This window comes from Bufo gargarizans, chromosome 1 (assembly GCF_014858855.1).
Source record: "Bufo gargarizans isolate SCDJY-AF-19 chromosome 1, ASM1485885v1, whole genome shotgun sequence".
Lineage (NCBI taxonomy): Eukaryota > Metazoa > Chordata > Amphibia > Anura > Bufonidae > Bufo > Bufo gargarizans.
This window is the reverse complement of record NC_058080.1, coordinates 687,439,786-687,464,806: the sequence shown is the minus strand read 5'-3', so window position 1 is coordinate 687,464,806 and position 25,021 is coordinate 687,439,786. Positions and strand designations below refer to the sequence as shown.

General features: G+C 45.0%; 1 protein-coding gene across 7 annotated transcripts in view; it reads right to left on the bottom strand.

The window, feature by feature from the left end:
- Nucleotides 1–25,021, bottom strand: part of GHR (growth hormone receptor) — a 399,721-nt gene that overhangs the window by 31,050 nt on the left and 343,650 nt on the right. For all 7 annotated transcript variants that reach the window (XM_044276187.1, XM_044276188.1, XM_044276184.1 and 4 more), the window contains 2 exons: nucleotides 13,702–13,871; nucleotides 2,760–2,919 (listed from right to left, as the gene is read on the bottom strand). In XM_044276187.1, the coding sequence (XP_044132122.1) occupies nucleotides 2,760–2,919; nucleotides 13,702–13,871 (330 nt within the window). The remainder of the gene's footprint in view (nucleotides 1–2,759; nucleotides 2,920–13,701; nucleotides 13,872–25,021) is intronic.

The window sequence follows — 25,021 nt, the reverse complement described above, 5'->3', positions numbered from 1 at the left end:
CATATAAACAGTTTCAGCCAAGGGCTGCCTCTCTGCAACAGAAAACGCTGCACAATGTTTGGTACTTTTAATACTGTTAGAGAAATACTGTATTACATGTTTTTTTCCCGTCCTTCTGCAATGGTCCCCTGTTGCTGACAGCAGATGAGCTTCTGGGGATGGAGGTGGTGTGCACTGAAAAAAACCTCAACATAACATTAACTCTATTGAGTTAGTTTTATTTTCAGGTCTATTTCAGGCTACAATCCATATTTCTTCCTTTTGCAGGTAGCTGCATGCATAGTTCTGACTGTTGCAGACCTCCCCATCCCCCCCAACATAATCACAAAGAAAAGGTCACTGCCTAGCACAAGATTAACTGCTCTTCTATAAAATAAAAATGATCTGTGCCAATCAGTGAATATTAGGCTGGGGTTGGGTTTCAAATATAATTTATGTGTACGTGAACCTAAACTATACAACCTCATCAATTAGGAAGAAGGTGAGGGAACGAGACCTCGGGAACGTGAACGTGAAGTGTATACAAGGCCTAATAGTTTAGAAGCCTTATTGCTTTATACGTTTTGACCATAATACACTGCCCTCAAGAGCGGGACAATTTCTTGTGAGATCAGTAAAACCTGCTTTGGGAAAGGCTTAATAGGACAGGCAAACAAACAGGATTTATTCTCTTTGTTAGCAAATACAATGCTCATGCAGGGGGCTCTAATATTATTGTAACAGAGTCCTATAATCATCTACACGTGGTTTAGGCCCCATGCACGTGACTGTATTTTGTATCTGTGTCTGCAGTGAGACCCTGAATAGCCGATGCAAAGGATAGGAGGGGTAGTGGCCCTGATCAGCTGTGTCACAGTGTATTACCTCAGGCCATTGCTCCCTCTGAATCAGTGCAAGTAAAAGAATAAAAGTCTCTCTTTGCTCAGTGCAACAGATACATTGTAGCACACGAAGTATAGTTTGGACAAAGTACAATTTCTATCTCCAGATGATGAGGTATGGTGGCTGGCAAAGTGGCAGTTTAATGGCACCTCAGATGTACTATCTTGCTGATGTCCCTCTCCCTTGAACTTCTAACAGCTATAAACTGGCACTTATGGATATAGGTGCCCATAACTTAGATTGTGAGCCCCATTTGGGACAGCGTGATGATAATGTCTGTAAAGCACTGCGGAATTTAGTAGCGCTACATAAATGTGTAAAATAAATACAAATAAATTGTGTAATGCAGGCTTTGAGTTTGTCTGGCTTGGATGTTATGTAGATGATGGGTGTCTGATCTCTCATTCCTCACCTGCAGCAGGGTCTGTAAACCTTTGCTTGCTGTTCCCTCTGCCAATTATATCACACTGTAGCTCTTCAGTTACCCTGGTGCTCTGGTAAGTCTCCCTGGAGTAATGGTCTCAAAGGAGAACTGGATAACTTGATGATCCCTTGGAGTAGGAGCTCCCTTCCTCCACACTACTTCCTTTCTCCACACTGTCTAAAGTAGAACTCCCCCTCCTGGCAGAAAGTAGGACCATCCCACTCCTACCAAGAGGGGAGGAACAGGGTAGTTAACCCTGTCACCGGCCAACCATACCACTTAATTGCCGGTGTACATAACATAACATTAACAATACATAATATAAATAACATTTGCAGCTACATGTCCTATACGCATCTTTTAGAATTGCACACAGACCCATTCATTTCTATGGGTCTGCAAGAAAAAAACGGACAGCACACGGATGTCATCTGTGTGCTATCTGCATCTGTGTCCATTCCACAAGTGAAAGAACATGTTCTATTCTTGACTGTATTGCAGACAAGATTAGTCCTTTCTAGTAATGAGAGTGAGAAAAATGCAGATTGAACATGGAAGGCATCCACCACCCATGTTTTGCAGCCTTAGTAGGACCCTGATGGGTTTGGGTATTGCTTTCGTAATAAGGACTGAAAGGTGTATGCATTATGTGACACCGGGTTGAAGTTAATAAGGTCGTACAAACTAAGTAGTCGAATCTTCTCTCAAGTTGTTTAACAATATACTACTGTTTCTTCGTCATATTTTCTGGGACAGCTGGGTGCGAATTATGGCTGCTATTACAGTTCCCGTAGGGATTGTCCCCCTGCTTTCATAAACTCCTGAACAGCACATTCAGATGCCTGGGATTTCTGTATGATAATCAGTGGCGTACATAGAGAAGTAAGGGCCCCATAGCAAGGATCAAACCAGACCCCCCCCCCCACACAGGACAAAAGGGTTTCTGCCTAACCCCTTTCAATGACCCTTGGGCCATTTTTCCACTGCCTTGTTTGCTAAATGTTGTTCCTTTAGAGCAGGCATTCTCAACCTGCGGCCCTCCAGCTGTTGTAAAACTACAACTCCCATCATTCCCAGACAGCCTACAGCTATTAGCCTACAGAAGGGCATGGTGGGAGTTGTAGTTTTACAACAGCTGGAGGGCCGCAGGTTGAGCATCCCTGCTTTAGAGGGTAGAGTCCTGACCAAGTTTTCACCTCCAGTAGAAGAGGAGATAATCCCAACTACAAATGGGCCCCCTCTTGCCCTGAGCCCCATAGCAGTCGCCTGGTCTGCCGCTATGGTAATTACGCCCCTGATGATAATCCTTGCAGAGCTATGATTGTTGCCATATTGGTACTCTAGTCGTTCTGCCTCGAAAAATATCTACAACTGCAGATCTGTCGAACACAATATGAAAACACATTCAGGTACAGAATAGAGCTACATGTATGTACACTAGATTAATACTTACCCTTCGATTCAAAACCTGATACAAATACTGGGATCACAAGCTCCTCGCTGAATTTCCCAAACTTCTCATTGCCCCGCAGTCTGCAGCGGACTCGTACCACATACTCTTTTCCTACTTTCAGACCATACACTAGTAAATCGGAGGTGGTTACTAAATCGTACTGCAAGAGACAAACACATTTACAGCAAAACCTTTAGTCATGGTGGTTTGTTCTTCGTTTGGCATTCAAGCATTTAGGCAACACAAAAGGGCACAACTCAATGGTTCAATGTCTGTACAGTGCATGTCCTGCGCAGGCTCGGACTGGCCCACATGGGTACAGGTGAATCCCTGATGAGCCCCTAGTCTCCCATCCCCTGCACAAGTGGCACATAACACAGTAGACCTAATGCACTATATACATACAGTACAGACCAAAAGTTTGGACACACCTTCTCATTCAAAGAGTTTTCTTTATTTTCATGACTATGAAAATTGTAGATTCACACTAAAGGCATCAAAATTATGAATTAAAACATGTGGAATTATATACATAACAAAAAAGTGTGAAACAACTGAAAATATGTCATATTCTAGGTTCTTCAAAGTAGCCACCTTTTGCTTTGATTACTGCTTTGCACACTCTTGGCATTCTCTTGATGAGCTTCAAGAGGTAGTCACCTGAAATGGTTTTCACTTCACAGGTGTGCCCTGTCAGGTTTAATAAGTGGGATTTCTTGCCTTATAAATGGGGTTGGGACCATCAGTTGCGTTGTGGAGAAGTCAGGTGGATACACAGCTGATAGTCCTACTGCATAGACTGTTAGAATTTGTATTATGGCAAGAATAAAGCAGCTAAGTAAAGAAAAACGAGTGGCCATCATTACTTTAAGAAATGAAGGTCAGTCAGTCCGAAAAATTGGGAAAACTTTGAAAGTGTCCCCAAGTGCAGTCACAAAAAACATCAAGCGCTACAAAGAAACTGGCTCACATGCGGACCGCCCCAGGAAAGAAAGACCAAGAGTCACCTCTGCTGCGGAGGATAAGTTCATCCGAGTCACCAGCCTCCGAAATCACAGGTTAACAGCAGCTCAGATTAGAGACCAGGTCAATGCCACACAGAGTTCTAGCAGCAGACACATCTCTAGAACAACTGTTAAGAGGAGACTGTGTGAATCAGGCCTTCATGGCAGAATATCTGCTAGGAAACCACTGCTAAGCACAGGCAACAAGCAGAAGAGACTTGTTTGGGCTAAAGAACACAAGGAATGGACATTAGACCAGTGGAAATCTGTGCTTTGGTCTGATGAGTCCAAATTTGAGATCTTTGGTTCCAACCACTGTGTCTTTGTGCGACGCAGAAAAGGTGAACGGATGCACTCTACATGTCTGGTTCCCACCGTGAAGCATGGAGGAGGAGGTGTGATGGTGTGGGGGTGCTTTGCTGGTGACATTTATTCAAAATTTAAGTTATACTGAACCAGCATGGCTACCACAGCATCTTGCAGCGGCATGCTATTCCATCCGGTTTGCGTTTAGTTGGACCATCATTTATTTTTTAACAGGACAATGACCCCAAAGACACCTCCAGGCTGTGTAAGGGCTATTTGACCATGAAGGAGAGTGATGGGGCGCTGCGCCAGATGACCTGGCCTCCACAGTCACCGGACCTGAACCCAATCAAGATGGTTTGGGGTGAGCTGGACCGCAGAGTGAAGGCAAAAGGGCCAACAAGGGCCAAGCATCTCTGGGAACTCCTTTAAGACTGTTGGAAGACCATTTCAGGTGACTACCTCTTGAAGCTCATTAAGAGAATGCCAAGAGCGTGAAAAGCAGTAATCAAAGCAAAAGGTGGCTACTTTGAAGAACCTAGAATATGACATATTTTCAGTTGTTTCACACTTTTTTGTTATGTATATAATTCAACATGTGTTAATTCATAGTTTCGATGCCTTCAGTGTGAATCTACAATTTTCATAGTCATGAAAATAAAGAAAACTTTTTGAATGAGAAGGTGTGTCCAAACTTTTGGTCTGTACTGTATATTGAATGTACAGCACACCAACCAGCCTATGTTCATATAAATAAACTTGATAGATTATTAACCTCTTGAAGACACAGGGCGTAAAGGGACGCCCTGATGTCCTGGTACTTAAGGACACAGGGCGTACCTGTATGTCCTGTGTATTTCCGATTACCGCCGCGCGGCAGGCGGTGATCAGAACTGGGTGCCTGCTCAAATCATTGAGCAGGCACCCTGGGACAATGCGCAGGGGGGTCCTGTGACCCCCCCGTTTCGGCGATCGCAGCCAACCGCAGGTCAATTCAGACCTGCGGTTTGCTGCGTTTCCAGGTTATTCGGGTCACTGGGGACCCGATAACCCGGAACAGGATGGTGATCGGTGGTGTGATAATACACCACCAATTACCATCCTGAGAGGTGATGGTGACATCACCGCTCAGGATCAGCTCTTATTGGCTGCAGGGGCGGGCAGGCCATTCAAATTATTGCAGAGCTCCTCTCCTCCTCCTTTTGTGTCCTGGAGCCGAGGAGAGAGGTGCATCGGATCTCCAGAGCCAGCACCCCCATTTATTTAGGGAAAGGTTAGGGACAGGTTAGGTTAGGCAGGGATATTCAGGGAAAGTTAGTGGAAAAAAGTTTTTGATTGCATCACCCTAAATCGGGTGTCTGGGGTCCACAGCACTGTGTGACCCTAGACCCCCCCAGGGGTGCTGCAGTTTGCCCCCTCCCACAACTTTTTTTGGGGCGCAAGAATTTATTTGTATCGTCGACTACAATCGGTATTTGGGAGGAGTTTGTAACGGAACGCCTAGCACCCCGACAGGGTACCTCCGTCGATAGATGCTCCTAGTGCTTTCCGAGGACTCCAAGCACTCCACTTGACACCGTACGCCCTGCAGACCCCACGAACCGCCGCAGCTTGGTTGGGGTCTCACCGTCCTCCACCCACGCTGGACCTACGACAAGGCTCCAGGCTCCAGTGGGTGAACCTCTCCTACAGCCAGAGAGCAGGAACAGCTCTTACAAGAGCTAGTAGTTATGCAGGGGGAGTATAGCAAATCTTCAGCGTATAGCAATCCCCCAGTTTGATCAGTTATCCAAACACCAGTCTCAGCATGATGAAGGATAAAACAGGAACACTTTATTGAGGGCTACCCGCCCGTATTTATGCAGGTCCCCATCTGGTGGCCACGCCCTTAGGGGACCAGAATGGAGACTGCGACACAGTACAGATATGCAGAAATTCAGGATACACAGACACAACACATCCCCACAATGCATCATGGTTTCCTCCTCTCTGCCTGGCGACACCCGAGGAGCAATCCAATTATGTCTCAGGACAAAGGGAAAACACCAATACACATGTGGGAACAACAGGACAGGAATCACCACCAAAATACACAATGGCACACCCCCACAGCAAACACAGACATTTAACATATCCCCAGATAGCTCAAGTCTGAGTGCATATCATTAGGTGAATGGCACTCAGAATACACGAATACAATAATATTAGCTATCTGGGTGCCCTCACATAACATACAATTTAACTGAACGCATAATAACATAAAACACAATTCCAAAGACAGATTTAAGCTGTGCGGCCGGCCTGTTTTCTTTAAAGTTAGTATGGGCCATAATCCTGAGGCAAGAGGCTAGCAACCAGCCCCCTCCAAAACACTGTGGCGAGGTTGGTTTCGTCACACATCTCCCCCTTCCAGGGAAGACTAACCAGATACCTGACCTCACGGTCAGTACCTGAGTTAGTCTGGCAGTCCAACCACAACCCCATACTGGACCTGTTGAATTTTGGGGCCTGGCTCTGTTCCGTATGTCCCCAGCTGTTGAGCGGGCATCTGCGACTCCTTGCTGCCTTGTGGTTCTCCAGCTTGGAGCTGTAGGTACTTGGTGGGCAGAGGCCGACTGCGCTCTGCCCAGATGCCAGCTCTTCCGCTGGGGTCGCTTGTGGGGAGTCCGGCTCTGAAGAAGAGGATAGGGGAGGGCAGAGGCCGACTGCGCTCTGCCCAGAGGCCAGCTCTTCCGCTGGGGTAGCCTGTGGGAAGTCCGGCTCTGGAGTAGAGGATAGGGGAGGGCAGAGGCCGACTGCGCTCTGCCCAGATGCCAGCACTTCCGCTGGGGTAGCCTGTGGGATGTCCGGCTCTGGAGAAGAGGATAGAGGAGGGCAGAGGCTGACGGCGCTCTGCCCTGATGCCAGCTCTTCCGCTGGGAAGAAATCAGTGGGTAGCACAGGCTCATCCCCTGCCCCCAGAACTCTGTTGGGAAGTAGCTGGGAAGGGGAGGGCTCGCTTACCTCCTCCTCCTGGTATCCCTGCGGAGATGGATGGGGATCTGGACCGACTGTCCAGCATCCCTGTAGGACTGGCACCGAGCCCGCGGTCTCATCTGCGCCCATGCAGAGGGGCTTGTGTTCCCCTTTTCCCGGTATCTCCGGCTGCTGGTGGAAGGTGAGGCCGGTTGCCTCTCCTCCCCAGGACTCTGGTTGCTGTAAGGCAGAGGGACCCCGCATCTCCTCCCCCTGGAACTCAGGTTGCCGCTGGGGAGAGAGACCGGTTGTCTCCTCTCCCTGTGATATGTACTGCCGCTGGAGATCTGGGCAGGCGGCCCAGCATCCCTGTAGGGCCAGTAGAGAGACCTCGGTCCCATCTCCACCTGCCATCTGTGGGTCCTCCCAGGACCAGTCTGTGAGGTCCCTCAACATTTGCGAGTCAGGATCACCTGCGTCCACACCTGGCAACTCCGGCTGCCGCTGAGGGTCTGGGCCAGCATCCCAGCATCCCGGTGGAGAGCCCTCGGTCCCTTCTCCACCTGCCTGTTGTGGTTCCTCACAGGACCAGTCTATGAGGACCCCTACCTCTGTAGCTGGTACTGAAGCAGGGGATACTTCAGTCGGGTCTTCCCAGCTGTAGGGTTGTAGGTCTGGGACTGCCACCCAGCTCTCTGGCAGTGTATATTGGGACCGAATTGAGCTGAAGAAGTATTGGTAGTCCTGCTCCAGCTCCCACTCCTTTGTGACTAGAGATGCCAGGTCTTGTCTCACCTCTCTCGCTGTAGCCCAATCATGCATAGCCTCTCTGTAGTCATAGATATCCCAGAACCGGGACCCTCCAGCATCTCCGAACTCCGGTTCTGCGAAGGCCTCAAACAACAGGCCAGGGCCATCATAATCCTCACCCTCGGGTCTGTCGTGCTCAGCAATCCAGGGAGAGTGCCGAATCACATACCACCAGAGTGCCTGGTAGGCGTCATCTAGCCAAAGCTCCTTCCATACCAGGCTCTCCAGTTCTGTCACCCACTCATTCAGGGGCTCCTCTCCCAGAAGGGGCATTCGCAGGGCCACTCGCATCCGCAACTGCTGCTCCTCACTGGGGAGACACTCGCCCCGCCGACGCTGTACATCTTCCAGGGCCTCGTGCCAGACGCCTTTCCGGACTGCATCCCTCCAGTCCGGGTCATCATCCTCCTCGTAGTGGAACGCTGTTCGAAGACTAGCCGATTCCATCCTGCTGTAGCCAGGGGCGCTGTACGGATACTAGCGTTGCCCTCAATATACTCCACGAACGGTGTCTCCGAGCTGCTTCTCCTCACACTAGGATGCCATCCCACTGCTTGCCACCAATGTAACGGATTTCCTAGCACCCCGACCGGGTACCTCCGTCGATAGATGCTCCTAGTGCTTTCCGAGGACTCCACGCTCTCCACTTGACACCGTACGCCCTGCAGACCCCACGAACCGCCGCAGCTTGGTTGGGGTCTCACCGTCCTCCACCCACGCTGGACCTACGACAAGGCTCCAGGCTCCAGTGGGTGAACCTCTCCTACAGCCAGAGAGCAGGAACAGCTCTTACAAGAGCTAGTAGTTATGCAGGGGGAGTATAGCAAATCTTCAGCGTATAGCAATCCCCCAGTTTGATCAGTTATCCAAACACCAGTCTCAGCATGATGAAGGATAAAACAGGAACACTTTATTGAGGGCTACCCGCCCGTATTTATGCAGGTCCCCATCTGGTGGCCACGCCCTTAGGGGACCAGAATGGAGACTGCGACACAGTACAGATATGCAGAAATTCAGGATACACAGACACAACACATCCCCACAATGCATCATGGTTTCCTCCTCTCTGCCTGGCGACACCCGAGGAGCAATCCAATTATGTCTCAGGACAAAGGGAAAACACCAATACACATGTGGGAACAACAGGACAGGAATCACCACCAAAATACACAATGGCACACCCCCACAGCAAACACAGACATTTAACATATCCCCAGATAGCTCAAGTCTGAGTGCATATCATTAGGTGAATGGCACTCAGAATACACGAATACAATAATATTAGCTATCTGGGTGCCCTCACATAACATACAATTTAACTGAACGCATAATAACATAAAACACAATTCCAAAGACAGATTTAAGCTGTGCGGCCGGCCTGTTTTCTTTAAAGTTAGTATGGGCCATAATCCTGAGGCAAGAGGCTAGCAACCAGCCCCCTCCAAAACACTGTGGCGAGGTTGGTTTCGTCACAGAGTTGATCTCTCTGATCAAGTCCTCAAGCCATATAATGCCATGCGCAAAACCCCGGCATGGTACAAAAAAGCTGCAGTCTACTTTGTACAGGTTGGTTTGTACAACTCTTTTGTGCTGTCCCAGAGAGCTTGCAACACAGGGAAATTCCTTCAGTTCTATGAGGCAGTCCTCAAGGCTCTGATCTTTTCTGACCGGGAAAGAGCAGGCCGGAGTACCTCGGGAACTAGAGGCGCCCGGATCGTCCCTGGCCAACACTTTCCAGGTGTGGTCCCCAATACTGGAAAGAAGGGACGGACCCCCAAAAAGTGCAGAGGTGCAGAGTGTGTCACAGGAGGGGGATATGGAAGGACACCACCACTCAGTGTGACACGTGCCCCGATCATCCGGGCCTCTGCATTGATGGTTGCTTCAGGGAGTACCACACTTCCATGGAGTACTAAATTTATAATCCCCTTCCCCAATTTTAGCCACTGACAATCGTAAAAAAAACTATGGTTCTCAGACTTGAGACACTAAAACGATTAAAAATTACAAAAATATTTAGTAAAACTAAAATAAATAAAAAAAAAGTAGACATATCAGGTATCGCCACGTCCGTAAGAATCTGCTCTATAAAAATACCCCATGACCTAACCCCTCAGATGAACACGGTCAAAAAAATAAAATATAAACGGTGCAAAAAAAGGTATTTTTTTGTCACCTTACATCACAAAAATTGTAATAGCAAGCGATCGAAAAATCATATGCCCCCCAAAATAGTGCCAATAAAACCGTCCTCTCATCCCACAAAAAATGAGCCCCTACCTAAGATAATCGGCTAAAAACAAAAAAAAACGGACTCTTAGACTATGGAGATACTAAAATTTTTTTTGTTTGTTTATAAAAAGATAATATAGTGTAAAACATAAATACATTTTAAAAAAGTAGACATATTAGGTATCGCCACGTCCTTAAGAATCTGCTCTATAAAAATACCCCATGACCTAACACCTCAGATGAACACGGTCAAAAAAATAAAATAAAAACGGTGCCAAAACAGCAATTTTTGGGCAAATTTTCCATTTTAATCCATTTTTTTCCAGTAACAAAGCAAGGGTTAACAGTCAAACAAAACTTAATATTTATTACCCTGATTCTTCAGTTTACAGAAAGACCCTGTATGTTGTCGTAAACTGCTGTATGACAAAACGGCAGGGCGCAGAAGGAAAGGAACGCCGTATGGTTTCTGGAAGGCAGATTTTGATGGCCTTTTTTTTGGGCACCATGTCCTATTTGAAGCCCCCTGATGCACCCCTAGAGTAGAAACTCCATAAAAGCAACCCCATCTAAGAAACTACACCCCTCAAGGTACTCAAAACTGATTTTGTAAACTTTATTTACCCTTTAGGTGTTCCTCAACAGTTTATGGCAAATGGAGATGAAATTTCTGAATTTCTATTTTTGGTAACCTTGCCTCACAAAAATGTAATATAGAGAAAGCAAAAATCATATGTACCTTAAAAATAGTCCCAACTAAACTGCCACCTTATCCTGTAGTTTCCAAAATGGGGTCACTTTTATGGAGTTTCTACCCTAGGGGTGCATCAGGGGGGCTTCAAATGGGACATGGTGTAAATAAACCAGTCCAGCAAAATCTGCCTTACAAAAACCACACGGCACTCCTTTCCCTCTACACCCTACCGTGTGCCCTTACAGTAGTTTAAGGCCACATATAGGGGGGTATCTGCAAACTACAGAATCTGGGCACAAAAAATTGCATTTTGTTTGGCTGTTAACCCTTGCTTTGTTACTGGAAAAAATTGATTAAAATGGAAAATTTGCCCAAAAATTTAAATTCTCAAATTTCATCTCCATTTGCCAATAACTCTTGCGCAACACCTAAAGGGTTAACACAGTTTGTAAAATCAGTTTTCAATACCTTGAGGGGTATAGTTTCTTAGATGGGGTCACTTTTATGGAGTTTCTACTCTAGGGGTGCATCAGAGGGGCCTCAAATGGGACATGGTGTAAATAAACCAGTCCAGCAAAATCAGCCTTCCAAAAACCACACGGCACACCTTTCCCTCTACGCCCTACTGTGTGCCCATACAGTAGTTTACGTAAATTCTGAAATGTTATCTCGATTTGCCATTAACTGTTGTGGAACACCTAAAGAGTTAATGATGTTTGTAAGATCAGTTTTGAATACCTTGAGGGGTGTAGTTTCTTAGATGGGGTCACTTTTATGGAGTTTCTACTGTAGGAGTGCATCAGGGGGACTTCAAATGGGACATGGTGTAAAAACACTTGTCCAGCAAAATCTGCCTTCCAAAAACCACACGGCGCACCTTTCCCCCTACGCCCTACTGTGTGCCCATACAGTAGTTTACGGCCACATATGGGGTGTTTCTGCAAACTACAGAATCGGGGCAATAAATATAGCATTTTGTTTGGCTGTTAACTCTTGCTTTGTTACTGGAAAAAATTGATTAAAATGGAAAATTTGCCAAAAAATTAAATTCTCAAATTTCATCTCCATTTGCCAATAACTCTTGCGCAACACCTAAAGGGTTAACACAGTTTGTAAAATCAGTTTTCAATACCTTGAGGGGTATAGTTTCTTAGATGGGGTCACTTTTATGGAGTTTCTACTCTAGGGGTGCATCAGGGGGGCTTCAAATGGGACATGGTGTAAATAAACCAGTCCAGCAAAATCTGCCTTCCAAAAACCACACGGCACACCTTTTCCTCTACGCCCTACTGTGTGCCCATACAGTAGTTTACGTAAATTCTGAAATGTTATCTCCATTTGCCATTAACTGTTGTGGAACACCTAAAGGGTTAATGACGTTTGTAAAATCAGTTTTGAATACCTTGAGGGGTGTAATGAAATGAAATGCTCTGATGCTAACATCATGGGGGCTGCCTGGGTGAAATTATAGGTATGTCCGGGTTCTGCTCTGAACCCAGACAACCCCTTTAAAGGGGCTGTCTCACTTCAGCTTTATTGTGTAGAGAAGGCTAATTCAAAGCACTTGCTAATGTATTGTGATTGTCCATATTGCTTCCTTTGCTGGCTGGATTAATTTTTCCATCACATTATACACTGCTCGATTCCATGGTTATGACCACTCTGCAATCCAGCAGCAGTGTCTGTCTGTGCATGCACACTATAGGAAAAAGCACCAGCCTTTGTGCACTCCCATGGTGCAGGCCACCAGAAAGGCCAACATTTTTTCCTATATTGTGCAAGCACAACCACTGATGAATTGCAGGGTGGTCATAACCATGGAAACGAGCAGTGATGGAAAAATGAATAAAGCCAGCAAAGGAGGCAATATGGACTAAGTGTATTAACTTTCTCTATGTGATAAATTTAATCTGCTGCACGGAATTTGAACACTTGCTGCTGGGATCCCCAAAACAATACAACTGATTTATTGTGATCAGCTAATTACTGGGAGACCGTGTAAAAAATCCTATAATTAACTAGTTACTTAATTACTGTACTTTCATGAAAGGCTATGGATGCCTTCAGGGGCAATTTGTTTATTACTGGATTGTACTCATTCTGAGCTAAAAATCACTTTTCAATCAGTCTTTATTAAAAAATGTCAGCCCCTTTCTCTGTACAGGGTTGAGATTCTCTAGTTCCAGGCTCTGAGTTTTTACTTTTTCCCATCAGGCAGCTTATCTGACTGCTACTTTTCTCTGATATCCTGACCTCGTAAACACTCATTATAGCTCAATTCTTATATTGCTGATAAGAAAATGGTTTAAATAATTGTTTATGACCTGTTAGTAGTTCAAAGATAAGGGAAGTACATACAGTAGCTGGAAGATAACGGTTCAAAGTGAAAGTAAGATGCTCACAGGTGGGTAAACAATTAAACCTTTATGACAAAAGCTGCTGAAAATTTTTAATAAAGACCTATTAAAAAAATATTTTTAGCCTCAAATGAGTAAAATGCAAGGTTTTCATAGGCATTTCTTACACCAGTCTTTTTTTATAAATTTGGGGCATCTTAATCCATCAAATATAAATAGGCGCATGCACAAACTGCATTTCTACCTCCAGTATTGGATACTAGGAGAAATCCTGGGGTAGTAATTGCTGGATGTCTCTCATCAAAGTTAATGACCAGTCCTTCTGCAGCCTGATGGGTAACAAAGCCAGGCACTACAAGGATATACAGTATTAAGCTGCAGAAATTTCAGCAACAAATCTGCCACATGTGAACATAGGCCAAGAGTTATGTGCGATCCAGCGTGGTCACCCGTTTCTTGCCTTGCTGCCTAGCAAACAGACCAATGGAAAGGACAGGGGATTCCCTTTATGAATACATAAAACAGGGGGCAAGTTTCTTCTTCATCACTTCCATTCTCACATACAATGACATTTCAGCCCTTACCGACTTCCACTGCTGTTCGGTTGCCTCCTTTATTTGCACTTCGTATTCCAGGAAAGGCATTACGGTTGATAAAGGAGGAGGCTCCCATGTTACATGGACGTCCAGCAGTGAACTATTTGTGCTGATTTTGTGAAGAGACCAGCTCAGAGCCACCGGGGGACCTGGTTCCACTAAGAAGACACAAGCAGGAAATAGAAATCAGAACAGAAGAAATTTCAAGAATTGCGATAATTAGCTTTTTTTGCTAGCCAGCTTGTTCTTTTGTAGACTGGCATGGGGGACTACAGCTGTACTTGACTTATTACACACAATTTATGAACATACTGTTCTTCAGTGCTGGAAATTTTCCAGGGACCAAACTGAAAAAAAGAAGGGACATGACTTGTTTCCATAATGCCCATTGAGTTTTGGTATCAAAGACTCTCTTGTGGTTTACTAAAATCCACCAAGTACCCTCAACATTTCATGATGTCACCCTGCTGTCTACAGGCTACACAGTCCCCCATGTTTGTATCCTATAGGTTATTCCATTGCCAACCCTTTTTTTTTTTTTTACTATATAACTTCTAGGCTGAGAAGCAATCACTTGAAGTTACAGGCCCAAAGTCTGAGGTTGCACTAATGCTATGTCCTTTTGTCATTTCTGGTTAAAATTTCTGGTGCCATCATAGAGAATCTTGGCTAAATCAGAATTATTTGATTTTACACGTATAAATGTGCAATTACCACTTTTCAGCCTGGGTACAATGTAAATTTTGAGGAGTTGTCTGGTTCAGAGACTCGTTGTCAAATTAAGCAATGAGGATGTACAAGAAGAAATGGAGCTCAAAATTGAAAAATCAGTTGTTGGACCACCTGCGTCCACCACAGTTTCAGCTAAAAGATATTGGGGCAGATTTACTATGGCAAATTCAGCTGCACAGGTTGTGCGCCACAATTATTAAGCATCACTTTTTTTGTTTGTCTCGCACTGCCATGGGGAATACAGGTGTGTCTTTGTTGGGCGTGGCTTAAGATGCACCAAAATTGTGGGAAAATGCTGGTGGAACCTTTTGGCACAAAGTAAGTCACCTAATAGGTGACATAAACGTACAATAGACTAGTCTAAAGGTACATCAGATTTCTGATCCTGCATCATCCACCGTGATAAATGTGACGCATCTTTACACTGTCTAGTCTAAATCTTAGACAGGATTAGTAAATCTGCCCCATTATATCGGTTCAGTTAATAGCCCAAAATAATTACCTCTGGATTATACAGATGCAGTGATTGTTCCTCTTTAAAGGGGTTGTCTCATCTTAGATATTTGTGGTATATCATTAGAATATGCCACCAATGTCACATAGAGGTGGGACCTGCACCTGTGCCCATAACGCATGTGTGGCCGCACCCCTCTAATTTCTATGGAGCTACCAAAAATAGTCGAACACTGACTCAGCTATTTTTGGCAGTCCCATAGAAGTGGATGGAGCAGTGCCCGCACTTGCAGGAGTTCTTCTTTAAGGGGGTCAGGTCACTGTTGCAGCCAAGGATTGGCTACAGCAGTGTCAAAGAGGATGCTAACAGAGGGGGGTCCAAGCAAGGCAGCCGAGGCCAACAAGCAGACAGGATCCAGTAGCAGGGAGCAGGCAAATATGCTTTCCTTTGCAGGTCTTCCCAGGAAGGGAGTTTGATAAAAAAAATAATAATAATTTGGCCAACCCCTTAAAAAAAAATCCTGTAATCCTTATGTCACTTCTCAGCTCTCTACCTCCAGCAGATTATCTGAAACACCTCTGTGTTCTGAGCACTTTTGTTAACTTGTTTTCATTGACACATGCTGTTTCTATATAAGAAAACGGAATTATCTGAAAAGCAGTTCTTGGCACTTTTGGCGTTTGCACAGAAGTTGTGTTTTTGTGAACAGCATGTTTCAGATACTGGAAATGAACACAAATTCTCAGATATTAGTCCATCAACCGGCGATGATGTCAGGATTCAGAGAAAACTTTAACGGAACACTCCGGGCCAAACTGATCCACTGTATTATGCCTAAAGCCGGACCTGGCATGACATGGCATCATTATAGGGGTTGGCGGCTTTTCAGAGTTTTACTGCCACTTACTTTACTGCTTTATTAACGAGTTCCATGTATAACTCCCACCATTGGTGGAAAGTCTGTGAGCTCAGACCCACCTTCCAAAATTATAGAGACCCTAAAGCTCCTTTTAGAAGAGCGAGTTCTGCGCTCCAGACTCACAGCATGAGTATGTGGCAGCACCCGTCCTGACCTCCCAGCACCGACGGGGTCGGTTAGCAATGTATTGATTTATGATGCTATGTAACCCTTACAGTTCTGGAATGTACTGTATAACACTGACATAATTCTGTCAGTGTTATCCAATACATTCCAGAACTGTAAGGGTTACATAACATCATAAATCAATATAATGCTATGTGACCCCGTCAGTGCTGGGAGGTCAGGACGGGTGCTGCCGCATACTCACAGCATGGAACTTGCTCATCTGAAAGAGGCCTAAGCCCCTTTAGCTACAATGACTACAATAAAATGCCTGATATCTCTAACTGGAGTTTGTTTCCACTATAGAGCACTGCAATCCTTTTATTCAGAAAATTTGTGTGGGGGGGGTATTCTACAAGTTTCATTACAAAAATCTATTTTCAATTTCTCAGACAGAGTAGAAATGGTCTCCTAAACTGGATTATCCATTCTGGCAAAGTTCTGCTTTTACTTTCTGAAATGTTGGAAAACTTTAAGCAAACATAATGCATGTAATAAAAGTAGATCCTCCTCCATGTTGGAGAGCAGCTTTATTTTCCAAGTGAGTCATTTGCAAATTTGTATTCAGTTCGATTAAACAGATCATGTCAGATGGATACACACAAACACTTCTACATGGCACATGCCCAGGATCTGTTATTTTCTAAATCTGGGGCACATTTTCATCTACTCTACAGTCAAAATCGCCTTTCATTTATAAAACATTTTTCTTTGAGTTTTTAAAAATTCTGTTTTCTGATATGAGAAATGTTTTAACTTAAATGGAGTCTGTCGGCAACTATACATTTTTCAAACTGCTCGCACCGCTATGTGGCCGGGAGATGTGGGGGGGTAGACTGGCCATTGACACTACAGGGAAATTTCCCTGTGGGCCGATGTTCAGGGCACCACCCGAGCCCTTCTCACAGCCGCCGGCCGGGTACATGACAATCTGATGCTCTCATCATTAACTAATGCAAGGAGCATCAGGTACGTAAGCATTCATGCCTCAGTGGCCCTCCTGATTTTAACAGTATGGCTGTCCTCAGAACAGTGGCACCCTTGAATACTGAAGCGGGAACGGCAGTATTTTGTGCTGTACCTTAGTATTTATTTCTGCTGGGGCAGAATTTTATGCTGTGCTATGGTGTTTTTGATCCTGCCTACTTCTGTTGTCCCTGCCTACTTGTGTTGCTCTGCCTTCTGTCAATTTACACCGGCCTACAATATGGGGCCACGTTTAGTTTTTTCTGGGGCCACTTTAAGTTCCCAGTCCGCCCTTGTTTGTGGAACATATATAAAGTGAGTCTGAGTCTGTAAAGCTCAAAAATGAACTTTGAAGTATATTCAAAAGAGCATCTGAAATCCTGCGCATCACCGCCGGGTCTGCGCATGCACTGCACACAACCCACTATGGGAAGCGGCATCATTGAACACAGTACGCCACCTACTGGCTTGAAATAGGTGAACCGGTGGCTGGGCCTGGCAGTGATGTGCACAGATGCGGGATTTCTGAGAGTGACAACATGAGGATACAGGGCTGTATAAAAGCTAAACAGGGGAGGATTAATGCAGAGGGATCCGGGCACTTTCAGCATAGACACAGGCCTCCCAAGTGTCCCTCTTTTAGGCCCAAGTCCGTCTGTCCCTCTTTTCTACTTAAATGTCCCTCTTTTTGACCTGGATAATACATGTTCATTAATAAGCTGCTCTTAATAAGCTGCTCCAGAATCAATCTGTCTGGTTCCTACCTGTACATTTATACCTCAACCTATATACTATATATTTTTCCATTATTTGGTCAAATTTTAACTATAAAATGTCTATATTTTATGATTTTTGTGCTTATATTTAAAGGGGTATTCCAGCACTGTAGCTGCTCAATAATGGGTCTCTTATGTACTCCACTTCTTGCTACTGTCTCGATATGGCAGGAAATGGCTGTGAATGCTGTTCAGGCAAACACTGGCTGCAGTCATGATCTATATCAGCCAGTATCAAGGAGAGAAAACCAGAACTGGATAGCACATCCACAATGCTAAGCTTTGATTTAATTAAACTCGCTTCTCAGCGCTATATTAAAGTGTACAGCCCCCCATACTGCATGCTGTACAAGAGGCATTAGTGAACGTTTTGATCAAAAGGCATAAGCCCGCTCACCACGCCAAGGTCGCCTCTTTGAGTGGGACCTACTCTGACAAAAAGGCGCAGCACGATGCGGTGACAAAGCGGCACTGCCCTAGTAGGCGGCGGGACCCAGGAGTCAAACAGCAACCCTGCTGTCTGACAATGCCACAACTGACCTATATAGGCCAATGATTGGGTCTTCCACACAATGTCCCTCTTTGACTAGCCAAAAAATTGGGTAGCATGTAGACACCGCCCTTGGGCATTTTCAGCATAGCCACTGCCCCTGGGCACTTTCAGGATAGACACCGCCCCTGGGCACCTGCAACCCTCATTTGCATATACTTCAAGGTTTATTTTTGGAGCTTAACAGACTCAGAAAAGCCAAGGAAAGGTACCAACAGTTTTCTGTACATGTGTTCCACATAGCGGTGCAAGCAGTTTAAAACATGTAAAGTTGCTGACAGACTCCATTTAGTCATAGGATAACCACTTCAATGTGATGGTGAGTATTTTATGAAAATATTTTGTGCTTGGTCATCTGTGCTTCCCAGGAGAAAAAAATCACTGCAATGACATACAGGAGAATGCTACTGCCCATCTCTTCCCACTATTCGCTGTGCAGCGGAACTGAGAAAAGACTGGCGAGTAAACTCCGCGCGTGCAATGTGCTGTGAAATTATTTATATTTCTTCCAGTAATGAGTTATTGGATTTTATTTCCCGTTGACAAAGTGATTGATACGATGTAACATCTTATTCATTTGTTTTTAAAGGGGCTCTGTCACCAGCGTCACCAGGGTTAACCCCAAAAAGTTCTTGCGCACTCCTTTGCAAACACGGCATGTGTACACCCCATCGTCTGCTGTTTGATGACAAGTGCACAGGTGCTGTTGACATCATTGCTAGAGATGAGCGAACTTTAGCAGAATTCGATTTGGCTGCTTCGCCGAACTGTACAAAAAAATTTGCTTTGTGATGAATAATGAGGAAATTCGGCTTTGCGGCGAATCAAATTGATCCAAAAATTCGGATCGAACTCCACTTTGTTGGATTCGATTCGCTCATCTCTAGTCATTACACCCGGAAGTGGAGGCCCCGTTGGCTTAATCTGCAGTCACCTTCACTTCTGGGAGCAACAACGTCAAGTGGAGCACATGTCCTGTTTGCAAACGAGTGAGCAGGCACAAGAACTCAGCGCTAGATGTGAAGTCTAAGGGGGGGGGGTTTGGAGTACCAGGGGCATCGCTGGAGCAGCGCTCAAACGGCATAAGTCCGCATCTTGGTGCTCCAATGGCTCATTTGCTTAAAAATAAAAGTCTACATTTTTTAACAACGCCGGGACCTATAAAAACAATTCAGGTATGGTTTTAGGCTACTTTCACACTAGTATTTTTGCTGGATCAGCAAAAACGCTTCCGTTACTGATATTACAACCATCTGCATCCGTTATGAACAGATCCGGTTGTATTATCTGTAACATAGCCAAGACGGATCCGTCATTAACTCCATTGAAAGTCAATGGGGGAACGGATCAGTTTTCTATTGTGGCAAATTGTGTAAGAGAAAACGGATCCGTGCCCATTGACTTGCATTGGGGGTCATGACCAGTTTCCCAGGACGGAAAGCAAACTACAACATGCTGCGGTTTGCTCTGCGGTATGAGAACGCAACTAAACGGAACGGAATGCTCCACTCCGTTCTGTTCAGTTCAGTTTTGTCCCCATTGACAATGAATGGGGACAAAACTGAAGCGTTTTTTTTTCCAGTATTGAGCCCCTATGACAGATCTCAATACCGGAAAACTTAAACGCTAGTTTGAAAGTAGCCTTACTCAGCTAGATCTATCTACCAGGCCATATGGCTGGTTTTATAGGGTTGATCCTGATGACAGAGCCTTTAAAATATTATAACATTTTTCATTTTGAATGTATTTAATAGTGATTGAAATGAATCAGATTGGAAAACATTATATTAGTAAGGGTGCATTCACACAACTGCATGTATGCATGTGTGGTCCGCAAAACGCAGATTTTTTTTTTGTGTGGACCTATTGACTTTAGATGGTCTGTGGTCCTAGAATAGGACATGTTCTGTCTGTCTTTCTGCATCTGAATGTCCTATTTTTGGCCACAAATGCAGACCATGGACCCACTGAAGTAAATGGATCTGCAAAAAAACGGATGCAACATGGACATCATACAGATGTCATCCATATTTTGCGCACTACAAAATACAGTTCATACGGTCTTGTGACTGCACCCTTATAATAAGCTTATAGAAACCTATATCTTGAAGATGTTTTTCTTATTTGCTGTTTTAGTAGCCTACTTCTTAAATGAAAAGCAGATACTTGATTTGTTGCCAAAACGAACCAAAAGTTCCAATGCAGTTCTAAAGTTAAAATCTTGGCTGCAACAATAAAATTCCTAAGGCAATTTTTTTAAATTTGATAAAGTTATAGATAAAGCTGGTACTTGCACAGAATATTTTTAAGAGCCTTAGAAACCTAAAGTTGAAATAAATACATACGGTATATCACCACTAAGGGGTTTTCACCCAGTTGTCCAAGTATCCTAAAGGTCACACATGCCAAGGTAGGCTGTGATAGTCAGTAAAGTACATGGAACATAGGGGAGGTACATAGCAAAGGTCAAAATGCCCCCCCATTTTACAGGATTTTCCCTCCCTCTCCTTGCCCTTTCCATGAGCCTCAGGCCAATTCTTCACCCCTAAGTTTGCTAACAACGTATTTTCTTCGGAGAGAGGAATCCCACTCAGGTTCTTACCTGATAGCAACAGGGGTGTGATCAACATGAATTGCATCCTCTTTCTCAATAGGCCCCATAGCAGCTGCATGGTATTTGTATTCTGTACCCTTGTATATCCTATGGGAGTTGACAGTTTTCAGGGTTTTCAAACTGAGCCTTCTCCTAAGGTGCCCCTCCAGAGACCCCTAAAAGCACCCTGAATTTACCACTGACCCCTTCATTACCCTAGACCACCAGGGAATGTATGATGAATCCCTTCAATGCCTTGGACCAACTGGAAACTTATAATTAATCCTTTTACTAGCACAGACCACCAGGGATGTTAAATATTAAGACTCAAACAAACGATGCATAGGGAAAGGCTTATACTTTGTTACCCAAGGCCCCCCAAAGAGGGAGCTATACTGGTGGAGACATTTGTTTTTACATAGCTTTCCCATCATAAACCGCTGCATATACACTGTACCAACACAGTCAGGGGTGCACCGCCAACGAGGTGAGGGGATTGCCTCAGGTGACGCAAGGTAGGGCCAAGTGGGGGCAGCGGAAAAGCTATGGGCAATAAACGCTTCCATTAATTGTGGAAGGACTCATCTCTGCATATCCCTCCTGCACCTTTAACAGTTGGGTTGTAGGGAAGGGGAGTTAAGTTGAGAATTTGGCATGGGGGGGGGGGTCTCAGCTCTCGCCTCAGGCAGCAGAAATGCTGGGTGCACCCCTGAACACAGTAGCTAAAGTCTTATATTTTTGCTTAATTTTGATGTTGTTGTGAAATGCTCTTGAAAAAAGATAAAAACATTCTAACCTCAGCATAGATATAAAGCTATTTAAAGGGTCACTAAGCTTTGGTAAAACTTTTGATATGTCATAGAGACATCTGAAATGGTTTTGATCGGCAGGGGTCTGAACGCTGAGGCTCCCACCGATTGCTAGAACAAGGAGGGAGAAGCACATGAATGTTGCTCTCGCTTCTCGTCGCAGAGGATGCAATCGAGGCGGGCCCATAGACTTCTATTGAGCATGTCTACTGAGAGCTTACAGTATATATGTTTACTTCTCTCTACTCGGTCTAGTGATGTGACCCCCACCTCAAAACCTATGACATATCAAAAGTTTCACTGATTCTTTAACTAACAGCCGAAAACAGCAATGCAGCACAAGTCTATGTTCCAAATGTGAAGGCAGTACACAGGAAGAGAGAAGGCAAGGGATGAGCCAGGCCATCCCTGCCAAGAAAATTCCGAGCTGGACGCATTCCGAAGGGAAAGAATGCTCGGGCCTTCGTCTATGGGAGTTCACTGTTTACTGACTGTGTAAACAATGAGTTATTGACCTTCATACACAGAATCCCTTCTCTTTGACTGCGGTGGAAAAACACAGCAAGTCGCTTACTGAAGTACTATCAGGCAAATATTAAAACTGGACAGACCCTTCAAACCACATGCTGGCTAGGAATATCGCCTTCTAAACCGACGTGCTTCCAAGTGTAAAACGATACAGGACAGTATAAAATGATCCTACTCTATATGGAAAAGCACTGTGCAATGGGCATCCGCTAGCAATTTCTTGCAATAGCCAGGTGGTGGCGACGTTGGCCCTTAGGTATCTGGAGAATTAATTCTTTGCTATCAATGAAACCTAAAAAAAAAGTCATGTTTGCAGAGAAGAATCAAAGAGCCTCTTCTCCAAAACCATACTTAACAGATTATTCCTATTTTATCCGCATATATAGCGCTTCATATATGCGCAGCGCTATACATAAATTGTCAACACTCACACTGGAAAATTCCAGTGTTTCCATTTTCATTATTGAAATTCAAAATGTATCTAGAATAATCACAAGGAAACCAAGTCCTATGCTTAAAGGGGTTGTCTCATCTCAGACAATGGGGGCATATCGCTAGGATATGCCCCCATTATCTGATAGGTGTGGTTCCCACTGCTGGGACCCACACCGACACTGAAAACAGAGCCCCGAAAGTGGTAGAGGACGCACTATGCACGCGCAGCCGCCTTTCATTAATTTTCTATGGGGCCATAGCCATCGGCTATTTCCGTCAGGGCAATAGACATGAACGGGATCGGTGGACGGTCAGGCGCGGTTCGCTACCATTCACTTTTATGGAGAGAGTTCTTGGTGGTGGCCGGACCAGAGTCCTCCTTGGGGCTCCATTCTCAATATACGTGCAGGTTCCAGAGGTGGCACCTGCACCTATAACACAATGGGGACATATCCTAGTGATATGCCCCCATTGTCTGAGATGAGACAACCACTTTATACCATGTGGGTACATGGATAATTGGCGCCCACAGCAAATTTCGATTTTGATGTAGTATAAGTGACAAAAAAAACGACTTTGTGCCATATTAATGGAATAGTAAAGATAAACAGATATAACAAACGTTAACTTGGCTGCAGCGGTTACGACGTGCAACCCCTGTCCACAGGACGTTGGTTTCAGCACAGTCAGGAGATGAACAGCAGGCCATGGTGCGATGGAGATCGACTCCAGCAGCAGGGACTAGGTAAGGTATGTATTCTGTGGTCCGCAAAACACAGATCTGCAAAAAAAACTGATGATGACTGTGTGACATCCGTGTTGCATCTGTATATATTTTTTTTTTTTACGGACACATTGTAACAATGCCTATCCTTGTCTGCCAAATGGACAAGAATAGAACATGTTCTACCTTTTTTGTTGAACTACGGAATAGGAAATACGGATGCGGACAGTGTTTTTTTTTTATGGACCCATAGAAATGAATGGGTTTGTGTATAATCCGCAAAAACACAAAATGCAATCGCACACTGCAACCAGCACTCTGCCCTGCCTTTATGCTGGATGTTGGATGAGGCATTGGTGTACATTTTGGCCAAAGCGTAATAAGCCACTCACCACGTCAAGGTCGCCTCTATGAGTGGTCCCTAACACTAGTTCATACCTGTTATGGGCCATGACAGCCACACAAAGTCCAGGGAGCGCAGGTACAGCATGCACGCCAGGCACACTCTGCTTTTAACCCCGTCCGGTGCCATTACAGCTTTCATCGGATCCAGGGATGCAAGTACCAACATGCATGCTGAGCCCACTATATACTTCTCCTGGAGCCTAATGGCTACTGGTAGATGCTATATAAGCAGACTCAGTTTTATACTGACTTTAAAACCAGCCTCCAGGGCAGACCAACTGGTCAGGTGTGCATGACTGCATGGAGATCGCCACGCCTCCAATATATACTACAAAGAAAAAATATGGGGGATTCAGCCTGCACAGGCATGTGCGGGCTGAATCCTCCATATTTTTTCTTTGTGTATAATCCGCGAAGCATGCGGATGGGATGCGGACCAAAAATATGGTTGTGTGAAAGGGGCCTAAGTATGATCACCACCATGGGTTGCCTACTCTGGGAGGTCCGTTATAATCTTGAATAAATTAAATTAGGTACAAAGCATCTTCACAGCATTAGCAGGGTACAAGTTAATTAGGGTAAAAATATCACCCTCACCAGGCAGCAGATCAAAATGTCTTTAACCCTGCCCTGCAACTTATACCAGGGCACTGGTTGCTCAAAAATCCTCTGGATAGATCATCAGTATCTGATCGGCGGGGGTCCGACACCCAAGACCCCTGCCGATCAGCTGTTTGAGAAGGCAGCTGCGCTGGTAGTAGCACTGTGGCCTTCTCGCTGTTTACCGCAGGCCCAGTGACGTCACAACTAGTATCAACTGGCCTGGGCGCGGCTAAGCTCCGTTCAAGTGAACAAGTGATTAATCTCCCCCACTGTGTAATAAATTGGTTTGTAGATTAAAGTTCTTTTTTGTGTGGTAGTAAAACATTGATGAGCTATGGCGATCAATATCTGATCAGTGGGGGTCCGATCAGCTGTTTAAAGAGGCCATGGTGCTGCAGTGAGCTCTGCAACCTCTTACTAGGGCAATTATGTCACATTCGTCACATGGCTTATATGCAGCACAGTCCCATTCAAGTAAATGGGTCAGGACTGCAATACCAAGGACAGCCACTATACATTGTACGGCGCTCTACTTGGTATGCTCACCAGAGGAGTTTTGCACCCTTTTCAAAGAGTTGATCGGCGAGGGTGCCAAGAGTTGGCAATAATCTACACTTGGAAAACCTCTTTAAATAGAAAATTAGAAAGT